The 26142-nt window shown below is 38.6% G+C and overlaps 1 protein-coding gene across 1 annotated transcript; it reads left to right on the top strand.

Moving 5' to 3' along the window:
* The first annotated feature begins 824 nt into the window (after positions 1-824).
* CDC16 (cell division cycle 16) lies at positions 825-24518 on the top strand. The gene is made up of 18 exons (XM_061472678.1): positions 825-982; positions 3035-3089; positions 4011-4108; positions 4584-4622; positions 5264-5404; positions 8608-8767; positions 9427-9521; positions 10149-10282; positions 12007-12086; positions 15073-15122; positions 15801-15874; positions 16700-16825; positions 17601-17753; positions 18675-18738; positions 19053-19114; positions 21192-21327; positions 22025-22115; positions 23219-24518. Exons 1-18 carry the CDS (start codon positions 935-937, stop codon positions 23482-23484), a joined length of 1872 nt encoding a protein of 623 aa, XP_061328662.1. The 5' UTR covers positions 825-934; the 3' UTR covers positions 23485-24518.
* The last annotated feature ends 1624 nt before the right edge of the window (positions 24519-26142 follow it).

Genomic DNA, 26142 nt, shown 5'->3' with positions numbered 1-26142 from the left:
AATAGAAGCCACTGGGCTCTGGTGAGTTATCATTACACCTGGTCTAAGAGAGAAACATGCCACTTAGAAGTAGATTGTGGGCTCCACCACTCAGCAGTTTCTAAATGGTATCAGACCCTCATTCAAACATCTTGTATTGCACATGGAAAGATCCACAAACTGACAAATACCTATGCTGTTAACTGTACTGATTTCAAAGAGATTTTAACCCAACAGTCAGTCATGACCAGTTGCCGTATTTCTGGGCTTATCCACGCTGTGACTCTGTCACAGCTTTTCCTTCTCCATCAAATATAGTTGCTATTCTTGTAACAGACATACGCGCTCCAAGATGTATCGTCCACCATCCAAACTATTTTAAATCAGGCATTTTAATGGCTCACATCATCTGTTTCTCAGTAGTAAAAGCTGGCATTTTTTCAGCAGTATCCTAGTGGATAATGATTCTCTAACTTGTGGGATACCAGAAATGACTGGACAATGAAAGACTCATAGAAAGCCTTCTGACATGCCATCCGCCATCGCTGCAGCGTCTTGAGGGAATATTTTCACCTCAAGGCCACAGCAGCTGAAGGGGGAAATCTCAAGGCAGTGGGGTCTATAGGGGCCCTTATAGAAACAAAGAGACAACCTTTCTCCTCAGAACTCCGGTGAAGAGCCCCATAAGAAATTCATCGTGGGGTGGACTGCAGAGAAACGTCTCGGAACGAAGTTATGGGGCGGGGGCGGGGGAAGTGGCGCGCTCCCGGAACGATGCGCTCGGGGCGCTGTTTCTTGGAGGGAGCGAAGGGAAGCAGGAAGGGAAGGACGGGGGGCGGGTTTGAGCGTGGTACCGGCGGGCAGGACGCCTCGCCAGGCGGGAGGTCAGCTTGCAGCGCGGTGGGCTCGGCGCTTAGGCTGTCCCACGTCAGCTTCCCCCAGCCCCTGCGGGAGGATGAACCTGGAGCGGCTGAGGAAGCGGGTGCGGCAGTACATCGACCAGGTGAGGCGGGTAGGAGATGCTAGGGAAGGGGCGGCTGGCCCGCTGGCGTTCCCCCAGCCTCCTGCGGGGAAGGATAAGCAAGCTCCAGGCTCTGTAGCCGCGGCGAGGGGGTTAAGTTTGAAGTAATGCCCCGTTTCCCCTGGCAGGGAAGGAAACGGGGTCGGGAGCAGAGCGCGGTGGGCCGGAAGCGGCGGGGGCTGGAGCGGGTGGCATATTCCAGCGGGTGTGTGTGTGGTCCAAAGCAACTTCCTCGTTCGCAGGAAGAGGAAAACCCCCTGTGAAAGCTGTAGGGCCGCTTTGCGGGATCCCTCCCTCGCTGGCTGTGCAGGTTCGGCCATTCTTACCTGGCCATTATAGCTGTCCATCGTACGTGGAGATGCCCTGCGAAGCTGCAGACTGCTGTTAGAAGGGCAGGTTTGTTTTCATTTTCTGATGGATTCAGCATTTATGTTGCTGCAGGGCAAACAAAAACACAACCGGAAATACGCATTAATAAATTAGATTAAGTATAGCATGAAGCTACGCTGCTCTGTTTCTAGTTCAGAGACTTGGTACTGTTATCTCTAGTGAGGGAAATCCTTCTTTTTAGTTAGCACAGACATTTGTGTGCTTGGCCAGCAAGTCTGACAGAAAGATTGATAGGGGACCTAAGTGAATTTTGTGTATTTTATTGTTCTGTTTTGCTGTATTAATTTGAATTAAACTACTTCAGCAAGCCACTGTGTAAGGCAGCTGTATAGACACCTGTGCAGTTCTGGGGAAGGGGCATCAGGAGGAACATGGGGCTGCTGCTTTATGTGATATAAATGTAGTCCGTTTATTGTAAAACTACTGAACAGAAGTTATATAGTGCCTTGTGGGCCTGGATTGTGCTGTTCTCTTGTGGTGACAGAGTTATTTAAACCTCATTTTCGTTTGGGATTTTTTTTGCGGATTTCTTTTCGGGGGGGGGGGGGGCGGCGGCGGCGGGAGGGTTGGGGGAAGTGCAGATTAAACTATTCTCTTGGCAAATTTGCTCTTAATCTACATGACTAGGGAATGTGGGAACACAGGATAAAAGAGACCACTTAGGTCAGGGAGCGTAATGCTTTGTGAGTACTGAACACCATCACTGTGTTTTGGAAAGGCTGCCAAACTGCTACTCCAAAAGCATAAAACAGTCTCTAAGATTGTAAGCAAACTCCACAACTGTAATGTTGTGAGGAAAGAGCAGAAGTGATCCAGGCTTTTCTAGTGTTGCAGGTCCTTGCAGTCGCAGGGTATTTGTTAAATGTCTAGCAGCTCCTGGGAAGCATTTTATGCCCCATAGCATGGAGAAGGATAAAAAAGAACAACAGAAGCCTCCTGCCAATCTTCTCAGAGAATAATCCCAGCCAATTCTATGAGGTTTTGCCTAGCAGCCCAAATTGGATGGCAACCTTAGCTGAGTTAATGGGATATACCTGCAAACTCTGCTTCTGTAGGATCTGTAGTAGCCACCAGTCTTTTCTATTTCACCCACTTCGCCTGAACTGCAAAGTTCCCAGTGAAATTGTGTATCCAAGAGTAAGGGGAAATTCACACAGGGACTGTGATTGGTGTGAGGTGAAAGCATTTGACTGGCGAATGAATATCTGTTAGTTAGAGGTAGTGCTGCTAAAGTTTCCTGGAGTAATTTATATGTCCTTTTTTATATATAGTATTCTCTTTTTTAAAAAAAAATTAGCATTTATTTTATCTGGAAGGGGAAGATTCTTGCTACTTTTTCAGTGATTGCAGATTGGTGCCATATGTATGATCTGTTGCCATATGTATGTAGCCCATACCTTTTGGCCAAAGGTGTCTGCATTTTATTTAAAGTAAATAATCCCACCTCAAATTACTTTTTGATATCCTTTAGAAGTTACAGAGCTGGACCTTTTAAATTATTTTTTGAACTTCTGAAGATCTCAAATGTAAATCCCAGTTCATTAGAGACTACATGCATAACATAAATATGTACAGTGTATTTCAGAATAATCCAGGAAAGCTAATTCCAAATAAATACTAATTATTTCCATCATGCTTTTACAGCAGCAGTATCAAAGTGCCCTGTTTTGGGCAGACAAAGTAGCTTCACTGTCTCATGGTAAGTAGGTGCTTTTTACATTGGTTTTGATTAACTTCTGACAGTGTTCTTTTCTGGTGGGTTTTTTTTTAAAGCTGTTTGGCTAAATGTTGAAGTTTTGAGTCTTTTCTATGTGAGTACTTTTCTGTGATCCTTGGAACGCCATTTTTCCCAATAGAGCAGGGCCAATCTTCCTTCCCTTTTGAACTTTTGTGTTAACATTAATGTTTGGCCAAACGTTAAGGTTTGCCTGCCTTAAGAAACAAATGAAAAATCCCGAGAGCTACAAGTGACAGTGGTGATTTCCTACAGGATTGACTGTTGCTCTGGATGACAAGTAGAATGCAGGTTTACAGAGTGAGTTGGTGACAGTAGCCTATGTCTGCCTACTGCCATGGTGCATTTACACTTCTTTAAATCATTATAGGTGCTCAATCCCACAAAAGCTTTAGTTGCCATTAAACAAGGAGAGTACTAAGCTGTGCTTCTGCAATCGTAACTTCAAGCTGCAAAAGTCTAGTGCTTTCAGTTTTGCTGTTGTTAAGTTCTTACTGATATTTTTGAGAGATAATTCTGGGTTGTTTTTTTTTTCTGCCCTATGTCCAAGGGCAGGGTAACCCACAACTGCTGCTTTTTTTACCTCTGTATCACTGTTGTCTCCTTCTCATGACAAACCTCTAGCATGAGGTTTATGGTGTTCACTGTCCAGTGCACTCACTATCCCATTTCTTTAAAGTTAAAATCTAATTACTTTTTCATTTTAATCTCTCACTGATAGATATTATACAGTGTGCATACAGATATATATATACACACACCCCAAAGCCCCCCAAACTTTGTAACTCAATAGGATGCTAGAATAGGGGAAAAAATACTTTCCTAGTGAAGCAAAAGTGAGTATTCTGTATATTTAAAGATTTATAATTTGTTCTTTTATTTTAGAGGAACCACAAGATATCTACTGGTTGGCCCAATGTCTTTACCTGACAGCTCAGTATCATAGGGCAGCGCATGCCCTTCGATCACGTAAATTGGATAAGGTAAGCTATTTCAGTCAACAATTTATTACTCTTATTCCACTTTTAAACTTCTTTTGCTAACTACAGTGACTTATTCACTATCAGATAATATTTATGGGAAGAGTAATTTAAAAACAAGTACAGCCCAGTGTTCAATTGGCCAGACTGAAACTGTTGTTCCCAGATAGGGTCACAGAAAAGAGATGGGGTCCAAGGGCATAACTGCAGCAGGTATAGGAAGGTGGAGTGTCACTTCAGGTGTAGTTTAAATTGTCTTTCAGCTCTGCTCATGAGTGGTAAAGGCAAGACTGAAGGAAACGACCTTTGAGAGTTTAATAGTAAGTGTTACAGACTTAGCTGTTTTGGTCAGGAAAGATTTTTGGAGGTGAAAGGGATGAAGAAGCCATAAAACTGAGAAAGGAGAGAGCAGAATGGAATTTAGCAGTGTAAGTAAACATGTTCTTTATAACTAATACATATGAAACTTCTCTTTCAGTTATATGAAGCATGTCGCTACCTTGCAGCTAGGTGTCATGTGAGTACACATTTTAACCACTACTGGAAACAATTCTAACTAAATAAAAGATGCATCTTGGGAAGATTAGGTGCCTAACAGGCAATGTAGATATCTATGTTCATTGGAATAACAGGTTGAAATTTTGTGACAGTTAATTTCATTCTTAAACCTTCAGTATGGCCACTAAACTACCCATTGTAGTACTATTCTGAAAAAATCCAACTGACCTTTTTTCCAGGAAAGAAAATACTCCCCTAATGTTTTGTGGGGAAAGACCATGAACTATTTTTGTCTTATGTGTTAAATTGTAGATTAAATGTAGATATTGTAAATAGAACAATGTGCTGCTTGTAGAATGAGGTGGTTCTATAAACTGTTTTTAGAAGCCTATCTGATTCTGTAGGTGCAGAATGCTGAATAACAGATTTTTCTGTAGGTGTTAATTTTATTACTTTCTGCGTATTATAAATGACTAGTAAAATAATTGACTGCAGTTGTGAAATGACACATGTCCAAATAAGAATATGCGTGCACAAAAAACCTACTGATGAGCACTGGTTGTTATAATCTGTGCCTTTGAAATGTGACACTGTGATTATTGGTGCTTTATGTACAGACGTTTCAAATCCCAACCTTGTTTTTTGCACGTGTTTGGCTAGTATGCTGCAAAAGAACATCAACAGGCCCTGGATATTCTTGATATGGAAGAGCCAATCAACAAAAGGCTTTTTGAAAAGTACTTGAAGGATGAAAGTGGATTGAAAGACTCTACCACAGACTGGGAGATGTCACAGTCCTCTGTAAGTGATGTTTTTAAACAAATAGCTGAGAAACAAAATGTGTGAAGTCGCTCTGTAAGTGATGTTTTTAAACAAATAGCTGAGAAACAAAATGTGTGAAGTCAGAAAGTGATTTTACAGCTGTATGAATCTGAAACTCTGTGTTTAAGCTTTCTTTTTGGATAACATAGTTTTAAAAAATGCTGTATAGTTCTCTTTTCAGTCAGAAGACACATAGTAGCTGGTTTAAGCTCAGGCTGTGAATCAGAACCATGCAGCCCTCTCGCTCACTTCCCCCCCCCTTCCCGTCCTGGCTCCTAAAGGGACGGGCACGAGAATCGAAAGAATGTAAATCCCACAGGTTGAAATAAGAACAGCCCAGTAACTAAGGTATAACACAAACCACTGCTGCTGCCACCAATAATAATACTGATAAGGGAAGTAACAAGGGAAGAGAATACAATACCACCTGTCAACACGTAGCCCAGTCAAGCAGTGAGCCACCCCTTCTGTGTAACTCCCAGTTACATCTCGGGCATGACGTGCTGTGATACGGAATACCTCTGGCTAGTTTGGGTCAGGTGTCCTCTCTCTGCTTCCTGGCTTCCCCTCCTCCCTGGCAGAGCACGAGACTCACAAAGTCCTTGGTCTGACTAAACATTTGAGCAGTAACTAAAAATGTCGGTGTTATCAGCGCTGTTCCCAGGCTGAAAGTCAAAAAACCACAGCACTGCACCAGCTACTAAGAAGAAAAAAAATGACTCCTACTGCTGAACCCAGGACACTTGCCCATATGTAAAATGCTTGGTTTTCAGAGATAAAGAGTGCTTTTCAACAATTTCCCCTAAATTATTTGCAGGTGCTTTGCAGAAGTTCATGATCTAGCATTGGTTTTTAGTCTTTAAGCTCTATGCTGCTGTTTCACACTTGAAACTGTAAACTGAGGTTTCTTTCAACTGGGCTGCACGTTCTGAGGGATAAAGCAAATTTTCTTCTTCTCCAGTTATTTTTAATTAAATACTTTCTTAATCACTCAAGTGTATTCTCAGTGGGACATTTTTTGATCACGCTTGAAAATTACGAGACGTGAAGGTGAGATTTCTGAAGCTTGATTAAAAAAGTCTCCATAGGCGCAAAGTTAAAAGGGATTGGTATCATGTACAGGCTGAAAAGTATGTGAAAAGCCTTTGGAGTTATGACCTGAAGTTTATTAGCTGAAACTATAGTGAAGGTGACTGACAGATGCCCTTTTACCTGTAAGACTGAAGTAGCAAAATGGGTTAAATCATCCATGTGAACTGATTTTTGAATGCTGGTATTAATGTGCTTAAGGGAGAAGTGGATTAAACAGACTGTGGTGCACCTTAATGTGAACATTTAAGTTACAACTGCAAGCAAAGGAAGGAGTCTTCAGCTTTGGCTGTTCATTCTTGGTACTCTGGCCCAGGTGTTTGGGTGGCTGATTATTGAACTAATCTGGGAATCTATTTTGACTGCAAAATAACCCAGCCAAAAAACCCAACTTCATCAGCCCTTACCTTCACAAATGCTTGTGATAGTGTAGTTCACTAATGCAAGGGTGGGTTTGGTTTGCCAAAGGAGAAAACTGCTGAAGTGGGTGCTGCTACATGAAATTTTAAATCTCTTTAGGACTGTAGCTTTTTCAGTCTTGATTTGATCAGTCTGCACAGACACTAGCTCCAGAGTAGGAATGACTGCTCTCTGAGCTGGTAATAATATTACCACTTCAGCAGCCCCCTGGGGTTGGTTGGTCATTAAGGCAGCTATCCTGTTCCTGATGTGTGAGTTCCTGAGGGAGTTGGTCTGTCTGGTTAGTCTAATGATACAGATACCTAATGTGTTAACTTTCTCCAAGTCACTTCTGTGGCCTTCTGACTTAATTGAACACTCATACACACAGTATCACACAGTATGCTAGAGATTGGAAGGGACCTTGAAAGATCATCTAGTCCAATCCCCCTGCCGGAGCAGGAACACCTAGATAATGTTACACAGGAATGCGTCCAGGCGGGTTTTGAATGTCTCCAGGGAAGGAGACTCCACAACCTCCCTGGGCAGCCTGTTCCAGTGTTCCGTCACCCTCACTGTGAAGAAGTTTTTTCTCAAGTTTAAGTGGAACCTCTTGTGTTCCAGTTTGTACCCATTACCCCTTGTCCTATCATTGTTTGCCACTGAGTAGAGCCTGGCTCCATCCTGGTGACACTCCCCCTTTATATATTTATAGACACTTATAAGGTCACCCCTCAGTCTCCTCTTCTCCAAACTATAGAGACCCAGCTCCCTCAGTCTTTCCTCGTAAGGGAGATGCTCCACTCCCTTAATCATCTTTGTTGCCCTGCGCTGGACTCTCTCCAGCAGGTCCCTGTCCTTCTTGAACTGAGGGGCCCAGAACTGGACACAATATTCCAGATGTGGTCTCACCAGGGCAGAGTAGAGGGGAAGGAGGACCTCTCTCGACCTACTAACCACCCCCCTTCTAATACACCCCAGGATGCCATTGGCCTTCTTGGCCACAAGGGCACAGTGTTGGCTCATGGTCATCCTGTCATCCACTAGGACCCCCAGGTCCCTCTCCCCTACACTGCTCTCTAACAGGTCGTTCCCCAACCTATACTGGAACCTGGGGTTCCTCATCTCGGGAGTTTTGAAAGATCATAGTTATTAGACATCATAACACAAACTTAACTATGGTAATAATGATCTTTCACTACTTTTATTTCTTAAAGCATCTATGTCTTGGATTGAAAAGGATGTATTTTTCTGCTCAAAGTAATTGAGTCCATTTGACCTTACTCATCTGTACTGCAGTCATTCTTGTCTTCCATGAAATACGTGGTTTCGCAGTCAACAAAGAAGTGAGTCACCTTTGGAAGTGACTATTTCCCTGTATTGAGTATGAAGAGAATTTACTCTAATTAGCTTACAACTCAATATCAGAGAGCTGGATGCCAGAAGTAGAAAATATCTATCCTCCTATTTATTTCAAGCATGTGTTTGTTTGGCAGTAGTTAACCTGACAGAGCATTCATTTGACTTTTCTGAGATGATAGAGACAATATTTTATTTACAGGCAGCACTAGAAAACCAGGTTCTGTCGTACATGAAATGCTTTTTACTTTTCAGGGAGCCCATTTGATTTGTGCTCAAAACCAAATTACAAACATTGATTCAGTCTTTGACCTCCAGCCCTGCTTTTCCACCAGATCAAGAGCTCTATATGCCTTTTGCGAGGAAAGATCTATGATGCTTTGGATAACAGAACCCTAGCAACATACAGCTACAAAGAAGCCTTGAAGCTTGATGTTTACTGCTTTGAAGCATTTGATCTTTTAACATCGCACCATATGCTGACGGCACAAGAAGGTCTGGATAGCAGTATTTTTCAAATACAAGTAAAATTTAGCTGACTTCTCAATATGCCTTTTTCCTGGATAAAAATTAAAGCAATACTATAAGGAATAGACTTTAGAATGTATAGAATATTAATAAAAATGAATAGAAAATGTATGAAATAAATGAAAACTATAAGCCACTCAGATTTACATTTGAACTGTATTTTCCAGTCTTGCAGAGCTAAAAATTAAAAGAAACAAAGTAACCCAGCTGTCCTGTTTGTTAGCTCTGGAAGCTCCTATGCTCTCTGCTCAGCCTAAACATTTTTCCTGTGTTCTCAATTTCAGAGGCTTTGAAATCACAAAACCCTACTGGTGTTTGCTTAGTTGTAGGAGGCAGTGGTTAATATAGCATTCCGAGTGATAAAATTTGACATGCAGAGTAAATTGAAAATAGTGGTGTGTTAGAGTCATCTTAATTAAACATAAAAGTGTAGAAGGAAAAACTAAGAATTAAGTAATTTATTTCCATAATTACTAGCATTATCTGGTTTACTGTATCTGAACTGTAATCTTTCTTGATTCAGGATAAGCATCAAAATTATTTGCATTTCTTAAGTCCTTAAAATGTTGGATCTTGCAATTTTTTCTGTAATATGATCACTTAAATTTCTTTTTTAATTCCCATAGAAAAAGAGCTTCTTGAATCTCTACCTCTTAGTAGACAGTGTACAGAAGAAGAACAAGAATTGCTTCACTTTTTATTTGAGAATAAATTGAAAAAGGTAAACTCCAAACTGACTGAAAAGCTGGAGAATTGATTGGAAGTCTTGACTTCAGGTGTAAATTTTCTTGGCTTCAGCCTATTGTAAACATTGGAATAAATAAGGGCTTTGTAGTTTTGGTTACTTCAAAATTTATGATGCAGTAGATATCACTTTATGGGGGTAGTATAACAGTGTACTTTCTGGTGTGGTGACAACTTGAAATTCTGATTTTTAGCTTTATTTCATGAAAAACTTCTAAGTGAGGAGAAAGAACATCAATAATGTAGTCAATGTGTCAGATACCTGAAAATACTAGGATATACCAACATTATTCGAGACTACCTTTTTCCAAAGATAATGAGAGCACTGAGAGTCAGCTGTAAATTGCTCAGTATTCATTTCTACAGCCTACACTTGCACTACTGACACTGGCAAGCATCTTTCACATTCCAAATGAGCTTTCAAGTACATTATAAAGAAGCATTTTACACAATGTGTTTTTTATGGACTTTCAGTTTAAAACTAAGAATTTTAAGAAGCTTAATACTTCTTAAATATTCTTCTAGAACTACGAATATTAATACTTATATACCTTGTGATTTTAGATTGGTGGTTGTTTCACATGTTGTTTCTTTTGTCTTTCAGTACAATAAACCCAGTGAAACACTGATTCCTGAATCAGTAGATGGTCTCCAGGAAAACCTGGATGTGGTAGTATCCTTAGCTGAAAGACATTATTATAACTGTGACTTCAAAATGTGTTACAAGCTTACTTCAGTGTAAGTATACAAAGCAACTTCGAGGGTTTTTTTTTCCTCATATGGTGAAGTATAATAGTTAGGCCTGGATTTACATTGAGTATTGTTGTTCAGTGCGCTTGATATGCATTGCAATTTGATAGAAAGTTTCAGGTACTTAAAATGTACAGTTTGTGTCTGGGAAGACACATTATTTTTGTGGTATGTAACAGAAGTATCCAAACTATAAAACTCCAGTTAGTCAGCAGTGTGCTGCACTTCCCTTCATCCATCCTTACTCCTGTACCTTCAGTTCTGTGTACTCTGTACCTGCTTCTTGTTTGGCCTTGAGAGTGAAGAGGTTTGGATCAGTTCGTTAGTTAGGAAGTACAATTTCTCTGGCTGATTAAAAGTTATGTTCATTCTAATATGCCAGGTTTTGTGCCTCAGTTGTTAAGTAGCCCAGGTTGGGGTTGCTGCTTGGTTGCCAGATGGGTCAGAACAACATGGATTGCTTCTCAACTACTGTAAATCTGAACATATGGTTGTGGAGTTATTCTTCCTGCTGGCCTGGCAACTACCTTTTTAAGAAAACTGTATTTTTGTTTATGTAATGCATAGTCTCAAAATATTAGTGTAATAAAACAGAAGGGGGTTGGGTTGTTTTTAGTAGTACAGCTTTTTCTTCGTTGAAACAAGTCACGACTATGTAGAATATCCCAAGGAGACCAGTACAGGCAAGATTTTTGGGAAGGCTGTAGGCAATGCTGACTGCTAGGGTGAATTTAAGCATCTGAGTAAAATTGTGGTCCTGCTGAAATAAATTACTCCAGTTAAGTAAATAAAATTATACTATTGCATCTTTGTTTCTGAAACTTAAATGCCGCATCCTATCTAGCAGAAAGTGGCAAGAGTAAATATCTCGTAGAGAAGGCTGTCCCAGAAGCCAGAGCTTGGAAACGAGTCTGAGAATTCCATATAACTTCAAAGTTTTAGACTCCCTTCAAGAGAGGATTTAATATACTTGTTCATATGTTCTTTTATACTTTTCATTTGAAGTACTTTGAACTATTTAAAAATGTCAACTAAACTTTTAACTATTCCAGGGTGTACTTCTCAGAGAATAGAGTTGTGATGTTCTACCTCTGATTTAAGAGATTCTTTGAGAGATCAAGACATCCATTTTTTTCTGCTTAGTTCACCAAATGCTTACAGGAAGGGCACATGCCTACATACCATGTCTTGCATACAGTCTTGTCTGTGAGACTATCTTCCATTTCTAAATGCCACCGGAAATAAAAAAATTAGAACTGAGCTAAATACATTTCCTAAGGCATACTGCTTAGTGTTAAGCTCAGAAAGTTGAGGACTACTGCTTGAAAGTTTCTGTCAAATGCATGGAAAAGATGACCAGAAATGTTGTTGTTCGCTATTTGCTGGTTAAATGTGAAGTGACCCGCAAACCAATGTGCGCTGTATTCTGTTTTTCTGATTGTATATTCAGCTTGCCAGACAATTCTGTTACTCTCTTTCATTAAGCTATATTAATAGTTATTTTTCTGGTCTTAAGATAGCTTTTATTATGCTGTTAATAGTTACTTTCTAGTCACAAATAGTTTCCCAATGCCTGAAGTGGTAGTTAACTGGAAAATTACATACTATAAAAGGAGTTTACTTGTAACACATTAAAATTTTGGAAATGTGCATTGCAGATTTTTTAATTTTTTTTTTGTTCATTTGTTTGTTGTTTTGTTTTTTTTTTTTAGAGTAATGGAAAAAGATCCTTTCCATGCAAATTGTTTACCTGTTCATATAGGGACGCTTGTGGAACTTAACAAAGCAAATGGTAAGAAACATAACATTTAATATGGGTCAAAAGAAGGTTGTAAATCTTCAGTTTTAAAAAATAATTAAGGATTGCAAGAAACCCCCTTAGATACCATTTTAAAAATTGCATATATTTTAACTCCTACCTGCAGTTTCAGAACAGGGGTACCTGGAAAAGAAAGGACTTTTAGAGCTGGTTGAGGGGAGCAGTAGCGCAGAGCCTTTAATTGAGTGTCGCTATCTTTTAACTACTGGGCTGTGTAGCCAGACAATTAGTGAGCTACACTGCTTCATATCGTAGAATGGTTTGGATTGGAAGGGACCCAGCCCCCTGCCATGGGGAGGGACATCTTCCACTAAACCAAGTTGCTCAAAGCCCCGTCCAACCTGTCTTTGAACACTGCCAGGGATGGGGCAGCCACAGCCTCTCTGAGCAACAGAGATTTTTTATTGTTTGTTTTCTGGTTTGTGGTGATCTTTATAGAGTATACAGGTGTAATTTTGTTCTCAACAATAAAATATATTAATTTAAACTAGAGGGACCTTTTTAGCAGTGTGTATGCTTAGTTCGATATGCTTATTTGATATTAGAAAAAATTCTAGATTGTTGTAGTGAGGGCCTCTTTTTAGTTCAAAGAAGTTAATAATCATGCTGCACCTTTGCTGGAATTACAAGAATAGCTTACTTGCAGCTGCCATAGCTTTTTCTCACTTCAGAATGCATAAAGTCACCCAAATCATGTGAGGAGCTTGAATGTCTTTAAAACCAACTGGAAAATAGAGTAAAGGAGCTCACATGATTTACAGTATTTCAAAGGATGGTTCATTGTATGTACACAAATAGGTCATTAGGTGTACTAGTAATTCTCAATGTTTAGCTAATGTACTTTTCAGTTACAGTTAGCTACATCTGAAAATGTGGCCAGTACTGATTTTTTTTCTTCTAAGTCTGCCTTGAGAATCATCTTGTAAATAAGTTGGTATTTCGTAAGCCAGTTTTCATGTTTGATTTTTTCTGAAGCCAAGAATTTATGCAAAGTATTCCAGGACAAGGGCATCAATTTAAGAGTACTGTACTCTGAAGAAACAGAAATTTTGTCATAGAATCATAGAATACCAGGTTGGAAGGGACCCCAGTGATCATCTGGTTCAACCTTTCTTGGCAGGAGCACAGTGTAGACAAGATGTCCCACCACCCTGTCCAGACAAATCTCAAAAGTGCCCAGTGTTGGGAAATCTACCACTTTCCTGGGGGATTATTCCAATGGCTGATTGTTCCCACTGTAAAAAAATTTTCTTGTGTCCAACTGTAATCTTCTCAGGAGTAACTTTTAGCCATTGCCCCTCCTCTTTTTCCATGTGACTCCTTGTAAAAAGGGAGCCTCCATCTTCTTTGTAGCCACCTTTTGAATACTGGAACATGGTGATAAGGTCTCCCCTGAGCCGCCTTTTCTCAAGGCTGAACAGACCCACTTCTCTTAGCCTTTCCTCATGGCATGCTTCCCAGTCCTTTGGTCATGTTTTTGGCCTTTCTCTGGACCCTCTCCAGCTTGTCCACATCGTTTTTTGCATAGTGGGGACTAAAACTGAACATGGTATTCCAGGTGTGGCCTGAAAAGCACTGGTTGGGACAATGACATCTTTATCTCTGCTTATGAAGCCCTTGTTGATGGAACCCAGCTTCCCCATGGCTTTCTTTGCTGCAGGAGCACACTGTTCATTAATATTAAGCTTGCTGTCCACCAGAACACTGAGGTCCCTTTCGCAGAGCTTCTTGCTAGCTGGGTAGATCCCAGGCTGTGCTGCGCTCCTAGATTGCATTTACGTAGGTGCAAGATGTTACATTTATTCTTGTTGAACTTCATAAGGTTCCTGTTAGCCTGTTTTTCCAGCCTGTGCAGGTCTTCCTGCAGAATGACTCTCCCTTCCGAAGTGTCCACTTCCCCACTCAGTTTGGTATCATTGGCAAACTTCATCAGGATATGATTGATCCCATCATGTAGTTCAGTGAAGACACTGAACAGTTTGGGCCCAATCCCTGGAGAACCCCACTAGTGAGTAGTTTGAAAAGAAGCTATTTACCACCACCCTCTGGTTGCAGCAGGTCAGCCAGTTCCTCACCTGCCACACAGACTCCTTGTCAAGACTGTGACACATCACAGCTTCTAGGCAGAGGCTATGGGAAACTGTATCGAAAGCCTTGGAGAAATCCAGGTAGACAGCGTCCAGCACTTGCTCTGCATCAACTAAGCAGGTTACTTTGTCATAGAAGGTAGTCACGTTTGTCAAGCACGATTTGCTTCTGTTGAAACCGTGCTGGCTTTTCCCAGTTGTGTGCTTCATTTGTCTTGTGATAGCCCCTAGGAGGATTCATTCGATAACCTTCCCAGGGACTAAAGGAAGACTGTCCCATAATGCTGTTTCTTACGAAATTGCATAGGCACCAGAATTGTAATCCTGTATCTGATTGCTTCTGCTGTTAATACAAAATCTGTAGTAAGTTAAAATAATAACTCTAGTTATTAGAATAATTAGAAAAGTACTCATGGAGAATTATTCCAAACAATATAACAACTTACTTGCTTTTGTCCTATATTCAGCATATTAATGCATGGGATTCTGCTTTGAAATTGATCTAGCCAGTATGTTATACCTTTTGAATCTAGGAATTTCAATACTGTTTTGTCAAGATATATTCAATAGTAATACTGCATGCATTTATTTTAATATATACACATGACCTAAGTTGTTGTGGAGTTCTTAAAGGGATGGGATGTATAGCTGCTTATTTATGTGCTGTAAAGACTTAACAGGGTTGGTTTATTTGGTTTTAGTTAACTGAAGCAGCTTGAAGCATTACCATGCAACAGAAAGCACTTTTGTTCACTTTTGTATTAATAACATTGAATGGTCTAGACATTTTATACAGAAGGCTAAAGGGCTTGCAATATCTTAATGTTTCAGCACATTTTAATTTTCTTTTCTCTTTTCTTCCCACTATGTAGAGCTTTTCTATCTTTCTCACAAACTGGTGGATTTGTACCCAAATAATCCTGTAAGTTGTTCTAAGCCTTCACTGCCAGGTAGCTTTTTTCTAGGTAAAAGCAGATAAAACTTGTAATACAACAGTCAATCTGACAAAAATTTAAAATCTGTTTGTGGGTGGAGCTAGTAAAAAGGGTTTACACCTTTTATTTTCTGTGCATTGAAATTTTCTTATACCAGGGTTCTTTCTTTAAAAGAAAGTACTCAATGTGAAGTACTTACTTTGAATAATAATTTAAAACAAATGCTACAGAATTCCGTAATGTCTGTGGCTCCCTGGGCAACCTTTTCCACTGTTTAATCAGCTTCACAGTGAACATTATTTTCCTTTTACTCGGTCTGAATTCTTAGTTTTGCAACTTGTACCCATTGCCTCCCATCCTATCACTGCACCTCACAGTCTTCCTCTGCTGTGTGTGTCCCCTACCATTAGATAATTGAAGACAGCAGTAAGCTTTCCACTTAGGGCTCTCTTTATGAGGCAGAACAAACCTGCTTAGAGATGCACATGCCAACAGTTTTAGTTTGTCGGTAATAAATAACTCAAAGAGCTGGCTGTGATTTCAGTGAAAAGTTTCTAAGTTTTCTAATTATAATCTGTTTCTCTGTTTTGTGTCACTTATGGTGATATTTCACTAAAATCAATGTGATACGTCTAATAATAATCAATTTTGATTTTAATGCACAGGTGTCATGGTTTGCAGTAGGATGCTACTACCTCATGGTTGGCCACAAAAATGAGCATGCCAGAAGATATCTCAGGTAAATTTTTTTTTCTGTTTTTCCTTAGCGAATCTGTTGCTCACTTGCTAAATAAATATTTAAGGTTCACCATTGATTGAAAACTCATAAAATAAATGGTAACCTCAATAAATTGATTACTACTAAAATAGTCCCTTTGTTGATACCCTTTTCTTGTTACAGTAATTTAGATCACATCTGTCTAGATACTTTTAAAATGACATTCTTATGTGGAATCTCTTTTGGCAGCCACATTCCTGTTACGGGCAGGTGTATTCCCTGCATTCGCTCATGCTGCCAAGCTAACTACAGCTGGGTAATAAAGCCTTAGTTCTTAGCTTAAGGATACTCAGGTGGTCTCCCAGATTCAGGTCTTAAAGGGATGAATTAGAAAATTCTGACATTTGGCTGTCATTCCTTCTTTGCACAAGCAGCCTTGGGCTAGTTGGTCAGTCAGTCCAACACCCTTTCCTGTAAGTCTTTTGAGTGATATTTATATATTTACATCTATGTGATAGAATATATTTTTTTTTAAATGTATAGCTAGAAATGCTTTTTGTAACTTGCCCAATTCACCTATTATATTATTATGTTAGGTACTATCAAATAATCCCTGCTGTCCATGAACAGCAACAGAAAAAATACAGTGAATTCTTGAAAATGCTTGATACTTTCAAGTGCTAAGTAGTTTGAACTTTTAAAATTAACTTTGTTTACCACTGGTCAAAACAGATTATTTTAATAGGTACCTAACTATGTGGCCTACCATTGCTATGTAAGTAGTCACCTGAAGCAGATGAAGTTTAATTTCAGATGTGTTTGCTTGTGACTTGCTCTTGTTGTTAGCAAAGCTACTACACTTGAGCGAACCTACGGGCCTGCGTGGATAGCTTATGGACATTCATTTGCAGTTGAGAGTGAGCATGACCAAGCAATGGCTGCATACTTCACAGCTGCACAGCTTATGAAAGGGTATGTCAAAAATGTCATATTTAGGAATACAAAAATTAATCTATAAATAGTGTAGAATATTCATCTATATCCCTTTAAACAGTAGGAATACATTTGCAACAGTTGTCTGGTAGAGAACAAAGGAGGAAAAAAAACCCAAATAATTTCATCATCTGCATTTAACTGTATTATTTGTGATTACTGTTGTGATTTTTGTAAGCTCTAAAGTAAAGCTTTATATTCAGGCAGCCTGTGTTCTGCCTGAAAGCTCTGTGAAATTTGTGAATCACGTTTGTTGTACCAGGTCATAAACTGCTGTATCGTAATATCTTGAACAGCTGTTTCATGCTGTGGAGAAGGTTGTAAAATGAATTGCAGACTAATCACGGGCATGCTGCATATAAAACTACTGTCTTTCATTGTAGTTAATGGTAAATGTAATCCCTTTAGTTACTACTTCTTTCATATTCTATTTGTAAATTAAATATATGAGGGAAACTAGGAAAAAAATGCTCAGAACTAACAAGTATTGAGAAAACGTGATTCTAGATGCAGGTTACAATTACATATTGGAGTTCAAATTTTTCGTTAGAGTTAATCAATAATTAACAAAGATGTAAAGTCTTTTAAATTGCACCTTAGGTTAACAGTCCACTTAAAACAGCTTTTACTTGGATGTACATAAAGATACGCAAACACAACATTTCTTTATAGCTTTTGATGCCATTCCTGATAAGTGGATATTTGTTTTATTGTGGTTTATGTTTTTGTTTTGATTTTGGTTCTTTTTTTTTAGGTGTCATTTGCCAATGCTCTATATTGGACTGGAATATGGTTTGACCAACAACTCAAAGTTAGCTGAAAGGTTTTTCAGTCAAGCTTTAAGTATTGCACCTGAAGATCCTTTTGTTATGCATGAAGTTGGAGTGGTTGCATTTCAAAATGGAGAGTAAGCCCACAAAATACTATTTAATAAAATCTTAAATACGGATTATCCTGAAGTGTAATGTGCCAACATATCTGCTGAAGTACTTACATTGAACTATAGTTTCTTTTGGTTCTAGTTTAGATGGTGTTTATCCTAAACCCTTGATTTCTACGTGGTTATTTGTTGTTTAAGGTTTAGTGACAGAAGAATTTAATGCTTGAGGAACATGCAGAAATTGATTACTAGTACCTAGTAACTTCCAATACTTAAAGAGGCCTACAAGAAACCCGGAGAGGGACTTTTTCCAGGGGCATGTAGTGACAGGACAAGGGGAATGGCTTTAATAGAGGATAGATTTAGATTAGGTATTATGAAGAAGTTCTTTACTGTGAGGGTGGTGAGGCACTGGCACAGGTTGTCCACAGAAGTTGTGGCTGCCCCATCCCTGGCAGTGTTCACGGGCAGGCTGGATGGGGCTTTGAGCAACCCGGTCTAGTGTGAGGTAGGGGGTTGGAACTAGATGATCTTTAAGGTCATTTCCAACCCATTCTATGATTATCATCTTGTATGTGCCTTTCATTGTGTAGCTGCATGCCTTGAAAAGGCATCTGTCACCTGTCTGCACACACAAGTGTGCAGTGCAGACACATGCTATAAAATTCTGTACAGCAAAATGTTTTGCTATCTTGGAAGATTGCAAATCTCCTGAAATAGTCTGGAAAAAAAAACCTAAAGGATATAATATGTATTTAGTGAACATTCTCAGTTTTAACTTTGACTTGTCAGCACTTAGGAGCATATGCACGTAAATTATTTTATACATCTAATTTCACTCATGATGAAATAATGTTAAAGAACTGCTCTTGTAATACAGTTTTCTTATGCCACTAATGAAAACTCTTCACTAATTTACTTTTGTTTCCTCCACCCCTCAATTCTTAGCTGGAAAACTGCAGAAAAGTGGTTTCTTGATGCACTGGAAAAAATCAAAGCTATCGGAAATGAGGTATTTTTCCTAATAACATTCACAATCCTGAATGTGTAAAATTCTGGGAAATTTTGCAATATCTTGTGACAAAATATGCTATGCTTATTTTAGGATAGAAGCAATAAAATATAAATTTGACTTTAAAAGTTGGACCATTTATTTGTAATGGAGTATGTTGGGGTTTTAGATGAGAGCCATCACACTTTATCTTCAGTGCTACAGGAAAAGGCAAAAAAAAGTATTTTTCTATATGAAATAAAAATAAATTCAGAATAACATTCAGTTACAGTCTTGGAAGCTGCAGTAACTTGAATTGCTGTGTTATTTTGCAGGTGACAGTGGATAAGTGGGAGCCTTTATTGAACAACTTGGGACATGTCTGCAGAAAACTCAAGTAAGCAGAGAGTACTAGAGCTTCATTTAGCTCAAATACTGCAGAAATGTTTTCTCTAGGCCTGCTTCTTATTTATATCAAAATTCCATACCACATGAGAGCAGAGTGGAAGTACGCTATAGGAACAAAATTCCCTAAATCAGCTTTTGAAGATAAATATGTTAATTGCCCCTTATATCCAGTTTACTACATGCAACGTAAAGTACTTAATGTAAAAGCCTTTCCTTAACTATCGGTTATTTTTTGATAGAGCTTTTAGATCCTTGTATGGGTGTGAATTCTAACTGGCTGCTGTACCAGGCCTGACACACTTGAGTATGTCCAGTGATTTAATTAACAGAAAATGGGTTTTGTGCTGATTAATTGCTTGGATCAGTGCTTGTGGGGTTTTTATTGAAGCAGAAGCCTCAGTGACATAAACACAGCAACAAAGTATTACTTTATGGCTTGTGAGAACAGAACTGTTTCATATTTCCATTTAATGAAGAGAAAAAGAAAGTGCAAAGTGCATGCACAAGATGTAACAGTTTTAACATAGAGAACTGTTTTCTCCTTAATTACCTTTGTCTGATTTTAGCTAGTGTTTTACTTAATCAGTACCACGTCTTTCTTCTTAGTGTCATGGTTTTAATTGTCAAATTGGTGCATACTGTAATTTTTGTTTCAAATCGCCTAATGAGAATGTGATTATGGTAGATACAAGCTGTACTTATGTTTTGGTAGTAATTGTTTTGTTTGAGTTGCCAATTAGTCTTCATTTTCATTATGAAATACGGATGTATAATAGTTACCTCTTCTGCCAAGATCAAACAAAAGGCACTGCTGCTGCAGTCTATTCATGAGTATAATTGCAGGGGGTTTGTGTTTTTTCAAATACTTGTTTCAGTTATTATTCCTTTCATTTGTTTTGGTTTTTTGGTTGTTTTGTTTTTTTTTTTTAATTTTCACAGTAAGTTGGTAACTGCTTACATCACAATTAGGACAACTTGCATCGTGTTATTTGTTCAGGTTCAGAAACCCAACCTAATGTATTTCTACATCATTGTAAAGTGTCTTTCAAGCAAATTCAGAATTCAGGCAGCTGTACATGTGCTTTGAGAACTTAAAAAATTCTCTGGTAACTATTAGTATTTATAATATATGATACTGTTATATAAAAAACATACTGGATATATGTACTCACTAGTATTCTGTGGTTGAAATTTGAAAGCAGCATATTAAAATACAGTGGTAGTTAATTGGACAGGTAAATAACATTCAAATCATGTGAAAGGTTTGTGCTGCAAGCAAAGTTGCGTAATTTTTCTGCCTCAGTTGTTACTTAATGCTGTCTGACAACTTCATGTGTTGCTGTTTGCATAATTTTAGTCTAACTATAGACATTAAAATTTCTTCTGAATAGACAGTTGCTACCTTTAACAAGTCAGATGTGTCTGTCAAATGTGTCAGTTTCTCAGAGTAATGCCATAATGTACATTTAATGCTTTTTTTTATAAAATAACAAATGCAATAAGCAGTCTCATTAATGGATAATTTTCAAAGAAAGGGTGGCTGGTGTTGGGAAGAATGAATGTGGGTATGTGTAAACCTTTCTTCTGATAGAGACTAGCAAAATAGAAGTGACAAAAGTACAAGTACATGCAGCACAAAGGTTGTGAAATTTCTGCCCAGAGAGCTTCTCTCACTTTGCAGAATAAGTGATTTAGTCTTGTATTGCTCGTCTGCTCCCCAGGGGAGGAAAATAAAAGCTATAGAAGGAAAGCTAATGTTACAGTGAGCTGCATTAAACTTCTAAAGCAACTTACCATATCAGATTGCTAACATCATCTCCAAATGGGGCCTGGCTGTAGGCAGCTGTTTTGCTGCATAAGGGAACAACGATTTCTCAGTTATATTGAGGGAGAAAATTGTCAATATCCACAAGTCTTTAGCGTATTCTATTATGTTCAGAGTATGAAGCAATGATTTTGAAGTTCTTGCAGGGCCATGGGCCAGTGAGATAAGGAAAATACCAGTACAATACTAGAAAGACACTTTTCACCCTGCAGCTTGCTAACAGATCTTCTGTATTGAACAGGAAATATGAAGAAGCACTGGAATACCATCGCCAGGCTCTAGTATTAATTCCTCAAAACGCTTCTACTTACTCTGCCATTGGCTACATACACAGTCTAATGGGCAATTTTGAAAGTGCCATCGACTATTTTCATACGGTATGTAGCGGGTTTAAATTAAAGTGCTGGTCACAGATTCTGTTACATACTTTTTCATAAAAATCTTCTGAAGTTTTCTATTGATGAAGTAAAAGCTGGCCATTTTGGAAAACTTAGTACTTGGATCCTTCTTTGTTACAAATCAACTGAATATCGTAATTGTCATATACATTTTATGTGCATAAACTTCTCATGCAGCTGAAATAACTTGAAATACTTCCAACCTATGCCTTAAAGTAGATATTTTAAAGTGCAACATATGTTATGCTTCATGGTTTGTAAATGATTCTCTCTCTGTACACACATACATACCTTGTCTTGAACACTTCCAAGGATATGGAATTGTTTAAGGCCAGGTTGGACAGGGCTTTGAGCAGCCTGGTGTAGTGGAAGGTTTCCCTGCCCATGGCAGGGGGTTTGAACTAGATGATCTTTAAGGTCCTTTCCAACCCAAACCATTCTGTGATTCTATGATTCTGTATTTGTTTCTGGTTTTGTTTTTGTGCTTTTCTTGATTACTGCTTCAGACAGTTCACAGAATAATATTACTTTCTTTATGCAATGTTTTGCTTGTACAATGAAGACACTGCTGTGATAGCATTGTTGAGCAATAAGACAACAAACTTAGCACCATTGTGGACTGAAGATGTAAATGATGTTATTTGGTACTGAATGCTTTCAACTGTGTTTTTAATAGGCCCTTGGTCTTAGGAGGGATGACACATTTTCAGTCACAATGCTTGGACATTGCATAGAAATGTATATTGGTGATTCTGAAGCCTACATTGGTAAGTCTCACTTATGTGACTTTTAAAGTCATCAAGTCCTTTGAGAGGAGTCTTATTTTTAGTCAAGAAAGACTGTCTACCATTACCTAGTTAACTTACAAAGTAGAGTATGTTTTTGTTTGGTTGGGGGTTTTTTGTTGGTTAGTTGGTTGGGTTTTTAACGGCTAATTGAGTCAAAACTCATCAGCAATTGCAGCAGACCGCTATTTTTTGTGAGCACTATGACAGTAAATTCTTAACAGAATAAAGAAAGGAAGCACCTTGCCATGGAAGGTGGTGATGGGTTTGTTTTATAGGAGATACTGATTTGTGGCAGCTTAGAAACTAAAAGGGGGGTGTGAAATAAAATAGAAATTTGGAGTTAAAAATTGGAGCACTAATGCTAACACTGCTGTAAAGAGATATGGGCAAGGCATTTTCATTGTGTCAAAACTCTGCTCTGTGGAGACAGGATAAATTTTTCTGCCTCCAAAAACACAGCTTTATATGTGGGAAGAAAAAAAAAGTGCTTCCTAACAGTAATATGACATATTGCCACAGTTGGAAATATTCTTTGAAAGCCTTCTCTCCCCCTAAAAAACTACTTGTGCTTCATTGAACTTAGTGATTTATCTGTACTGAATGCAGTTGATGTACTGTCCAGCATGTTGACGTGGCTGAAGCCAGTAAAAGCCATCTGTGTGATCTATTGCTTTACCGGCAGATTTTTTTCACAATTGGAAGTGTATGTTTCTCCTCGATATTATCAATATGTAGTCAGTTAACACATCTGGATGAACTGTGCTGATGGGATATGCGTTAATTCAAACCATGCCGTCTGCAACTTAAGTCAGAAAAAAAGCCTCTCAGAGGATTGGGAAGCAAATTGGCAATTACTTGTCATAACAGAAATCTGAATCAGAGTTGCACCTCTTACATTGTGCTTTTTTCAGAAAGAGGGCTGCTGGAATTTTTCAGAACAGCTCTATCAACTTCAGTCATTAAGCAGTGAGAGCTCCCTGTTGGTTTGAAAGCAGAAAGTCAGTAGTTTCTGGATGATAGCTTCTTTGGCATACATTTTTGGGAATGCTCATTTAGAATAAACTAACGGTTTGTTTTCCTAGGAACAGAGATCAAAGACAAATTAAGATGTTATGACTTTGATGTACACACAATGAAGACATTAAAGAACATAATTTCACCTCCCTGGGATTTCAGAGAATTCGACATAGAAAGACAAACTCTGGATGAAAGTGGCATAGTAACATTAGAGACATCACATCAAAGAAAAAGTACAGATACCAGCCGCCCACTGGAAGAAACATTTGAGATTGAAATGAATGAAAGTGACATGATGCTAGAAACATCAATGTCCGACCATAGCACATGACCATAAATGCCGATAGAGAGCTCATTTTGTTGAAGTATAATATGTTTGGTTTAGCATTTTTGTTATGGTGTTCTACTTTCAAGAATTTACTATTTTTCTATGAATTCAAACTACTACTCTGTACTTAAAACCAGAGAAATAATGCTTGCCTTAAGGATGGTTAAAAAGTAGAGGTGGTGGACTGTTTCTACAAAATTAATCATACAAGATGAAGTAAAAAATAAATTCACTTTTTTTTTTAACTGTTTACTGACCCGTCTGACATCAGTAAGACCCTGAAGGCTTAAAAATAGTACTTCACGTGGAACTGTTCAGAGTGTTGTTAAATTGAATAGCCAGTCTAATATAGTAGTATTGTGGCTTCTGAGTTTTCATTCTGTCTGTGTGGAATGCCTTCTCAGTAAATAAACAGAATTCCCTGAAGTTTTATACATGCTACTTCATAAATATGTATTTATTTAAGGAGCAATTGCAGTGGGTTTCCATCATTTGACTCTTAATTTGGCATACGTTAAACTGGTGACAAAGCATGTACTTTGTTATATGTTCTCCCAGTTACTAATTTCAATTCTTTATCTATTGTATAACTGAAAGATCACTTGAAAACTTTTTGGGGGAAGCTGACTACACCACAGACATGAGTGGTGTAAACATTAAGATCAATCAGTCTTACAATTAGTGTCATAAGAAAGTTGTAAGCCACAGTGTACTACCATAGGGACCAAGCTCCCTCTCTTCACACAGTTGTTTTGTCAATGCAAAGGATTAACTGAGTAATACGCATACACTCTTTTTACAAGCCTCTAAAAGTGTGGTATTTTTAAAGTCACTGGTTCACTGAAAAAATGAAGAAGTAAAACATACACCTCTGAAACAGCAGCAGTGAATTGTCTGTCTACTAAACAGGACAGGTCTGTCTGCTGCCTTAGCATGAATGTTGAATGTATTCTGTGTAATTCTTTTCCTTTGTTGCCTTTTCCACCTATGTGACTGTTTGGCTTATAATTAAAAACTTAATGCTACAAGCTGTCATATTCTGTGACTTCAGTGAAGTATTGGCACTTAATGTTTAGAAGCAGGCCAGGCTTCAGTGTGAAGTACTTCAGAACTCAAGAACTAGCAGTTTTTCTGTAGTTAAAGATTTTTCATGAAATACAAAGATTATTTTAGTCAGCAAAGTAAAATCACTGGTCTAAAATGTAATTTCTACACTGTATCACAGTATACTTGTGTATTTTCATACATATGTATTTTCAGTTTTACACTTTTAGCATAACATGAATGTTTGGATATTGTAATATAATTTTAGTCCACTTTACTGGGGCAAGGTATAAAAACCCCTGACGTATTAGTGTGGATCATGGAAGATTCCCTATACCTTTTTATGGCACTTTATGTAACTGAGACAAGGGATGAAGACAAGTACCTCTATTGAATCCTTGCTGTCATTCTTACTTTCCAGCAGTCCATCTTTCTTGATTAATGGTCTTTTAACTTTAACACAATATTTACTTTTGCCATGAAGTAGGTATCAAAGGATGGTCTGAAACGATAAACTTTGGAGTGATTTTTTTCTTCTTTTTTTTTTTTTTAATAGCATCTTGCATAAGCTGGAAAATATAAACTACTACTTTTCATTCTGCTACATCTGTCTCATGGCTCCTTGAGTTCTCAGTGGCCAGGTTCTGAATCCTAAGGTTAGTAGAGACCACTACTTGGAAGAAATTGCTAGGTGGGAAGGCCTTCATTTATCCAAGGACTCTCATTAGCCAATCTGAGATACCTGCTAGTGAATCAAAATATTAATTTCTCTTTTTCCTGTTTTTGCCATCTTATTTGCTTGCTGTGCTGACAGACTTATTTGCTGTGACTATGTCTTCATTCTTTGACTCTTCCTAATGGCGGTCTCATGAATCCCCATCTGGATCAGGGATGCTTCATCATGTTGATGTAGGCCATGTGCATTGTATCCAGAGTATTGGCTGTTTTCCACCTGCCCATGCATTGCTGAATGTGAGTTCAAGTTCTAGAGCCACCTGCACTTCACAGTTTACAGGTAGTGAGTGAGGAAAAGCCAGGGGATGAGTCTGTGTTTTAATAGCAATGAAACTGGGCGGGGTGCAGGAGCTCCCCTCACTCCTATGAGCACCAACACGGTATTGTAGAGAAATCTGGTTCTGTCCCAGTGACAGCAGGAACTGTTCTGTGGCTCCACAGAAGAAATTATGGATGCTCATTACCATTCCACACATTGGAACATAAGGACTGGAGCATGTGTCCAGTGCAGAATTCAGTACCAATCCCATATTTTCTTAGCCATTAGAAAGTTAAGGTGAATGAAAATGTTTAACTTCCCAATTCTAAAACATTCACTGAAGTTGCACATTCTCCTGAAAAACGGGATGAGCTGTCAGTCTTTAAGTGGAAAAGGTCACTGAGAAGGTCACAGTGAGGGATTTCCTTGGTTTTTGGTATCTCGTAGTTTGTGTGTGGTTCAGGTGGCTTCTTATGTTTGAAGTAAACTGAAGACTTTTCCTGGGCACGCTAAAAGACTGGCCAGTTGAAACTGTGATAAACACATAAATGTATTGGCTTTTGCAAATCACAAGTGTTGCTATGTGGATATAACTCTGAGTTTGCAATAACGGAAACAAAGCT

This window comes from Pezoporus flaviventris, unplaced genomic scaffold, assembly GCF_033815535.1.
Source record: "Pezoporus flaviventris isolate CSIRO_AGI_PZ_B2104156 unplaced genomic scaffold, CSIRO_AGI_Pfla_v1 ptg000072l, whole genome shotgun sequence".
Classification (NCBI taxonomy): Eukaryota; Metazoa; Chordata; class Aves; order Psittaciformes; family Psittacidae; genus Pezoporus; species Pezoporus flaviventris.
Note: the sequence above shows the minus strand (reverse complement) of the source record. Positions and strands in the feature narration are given on the sequence as shown.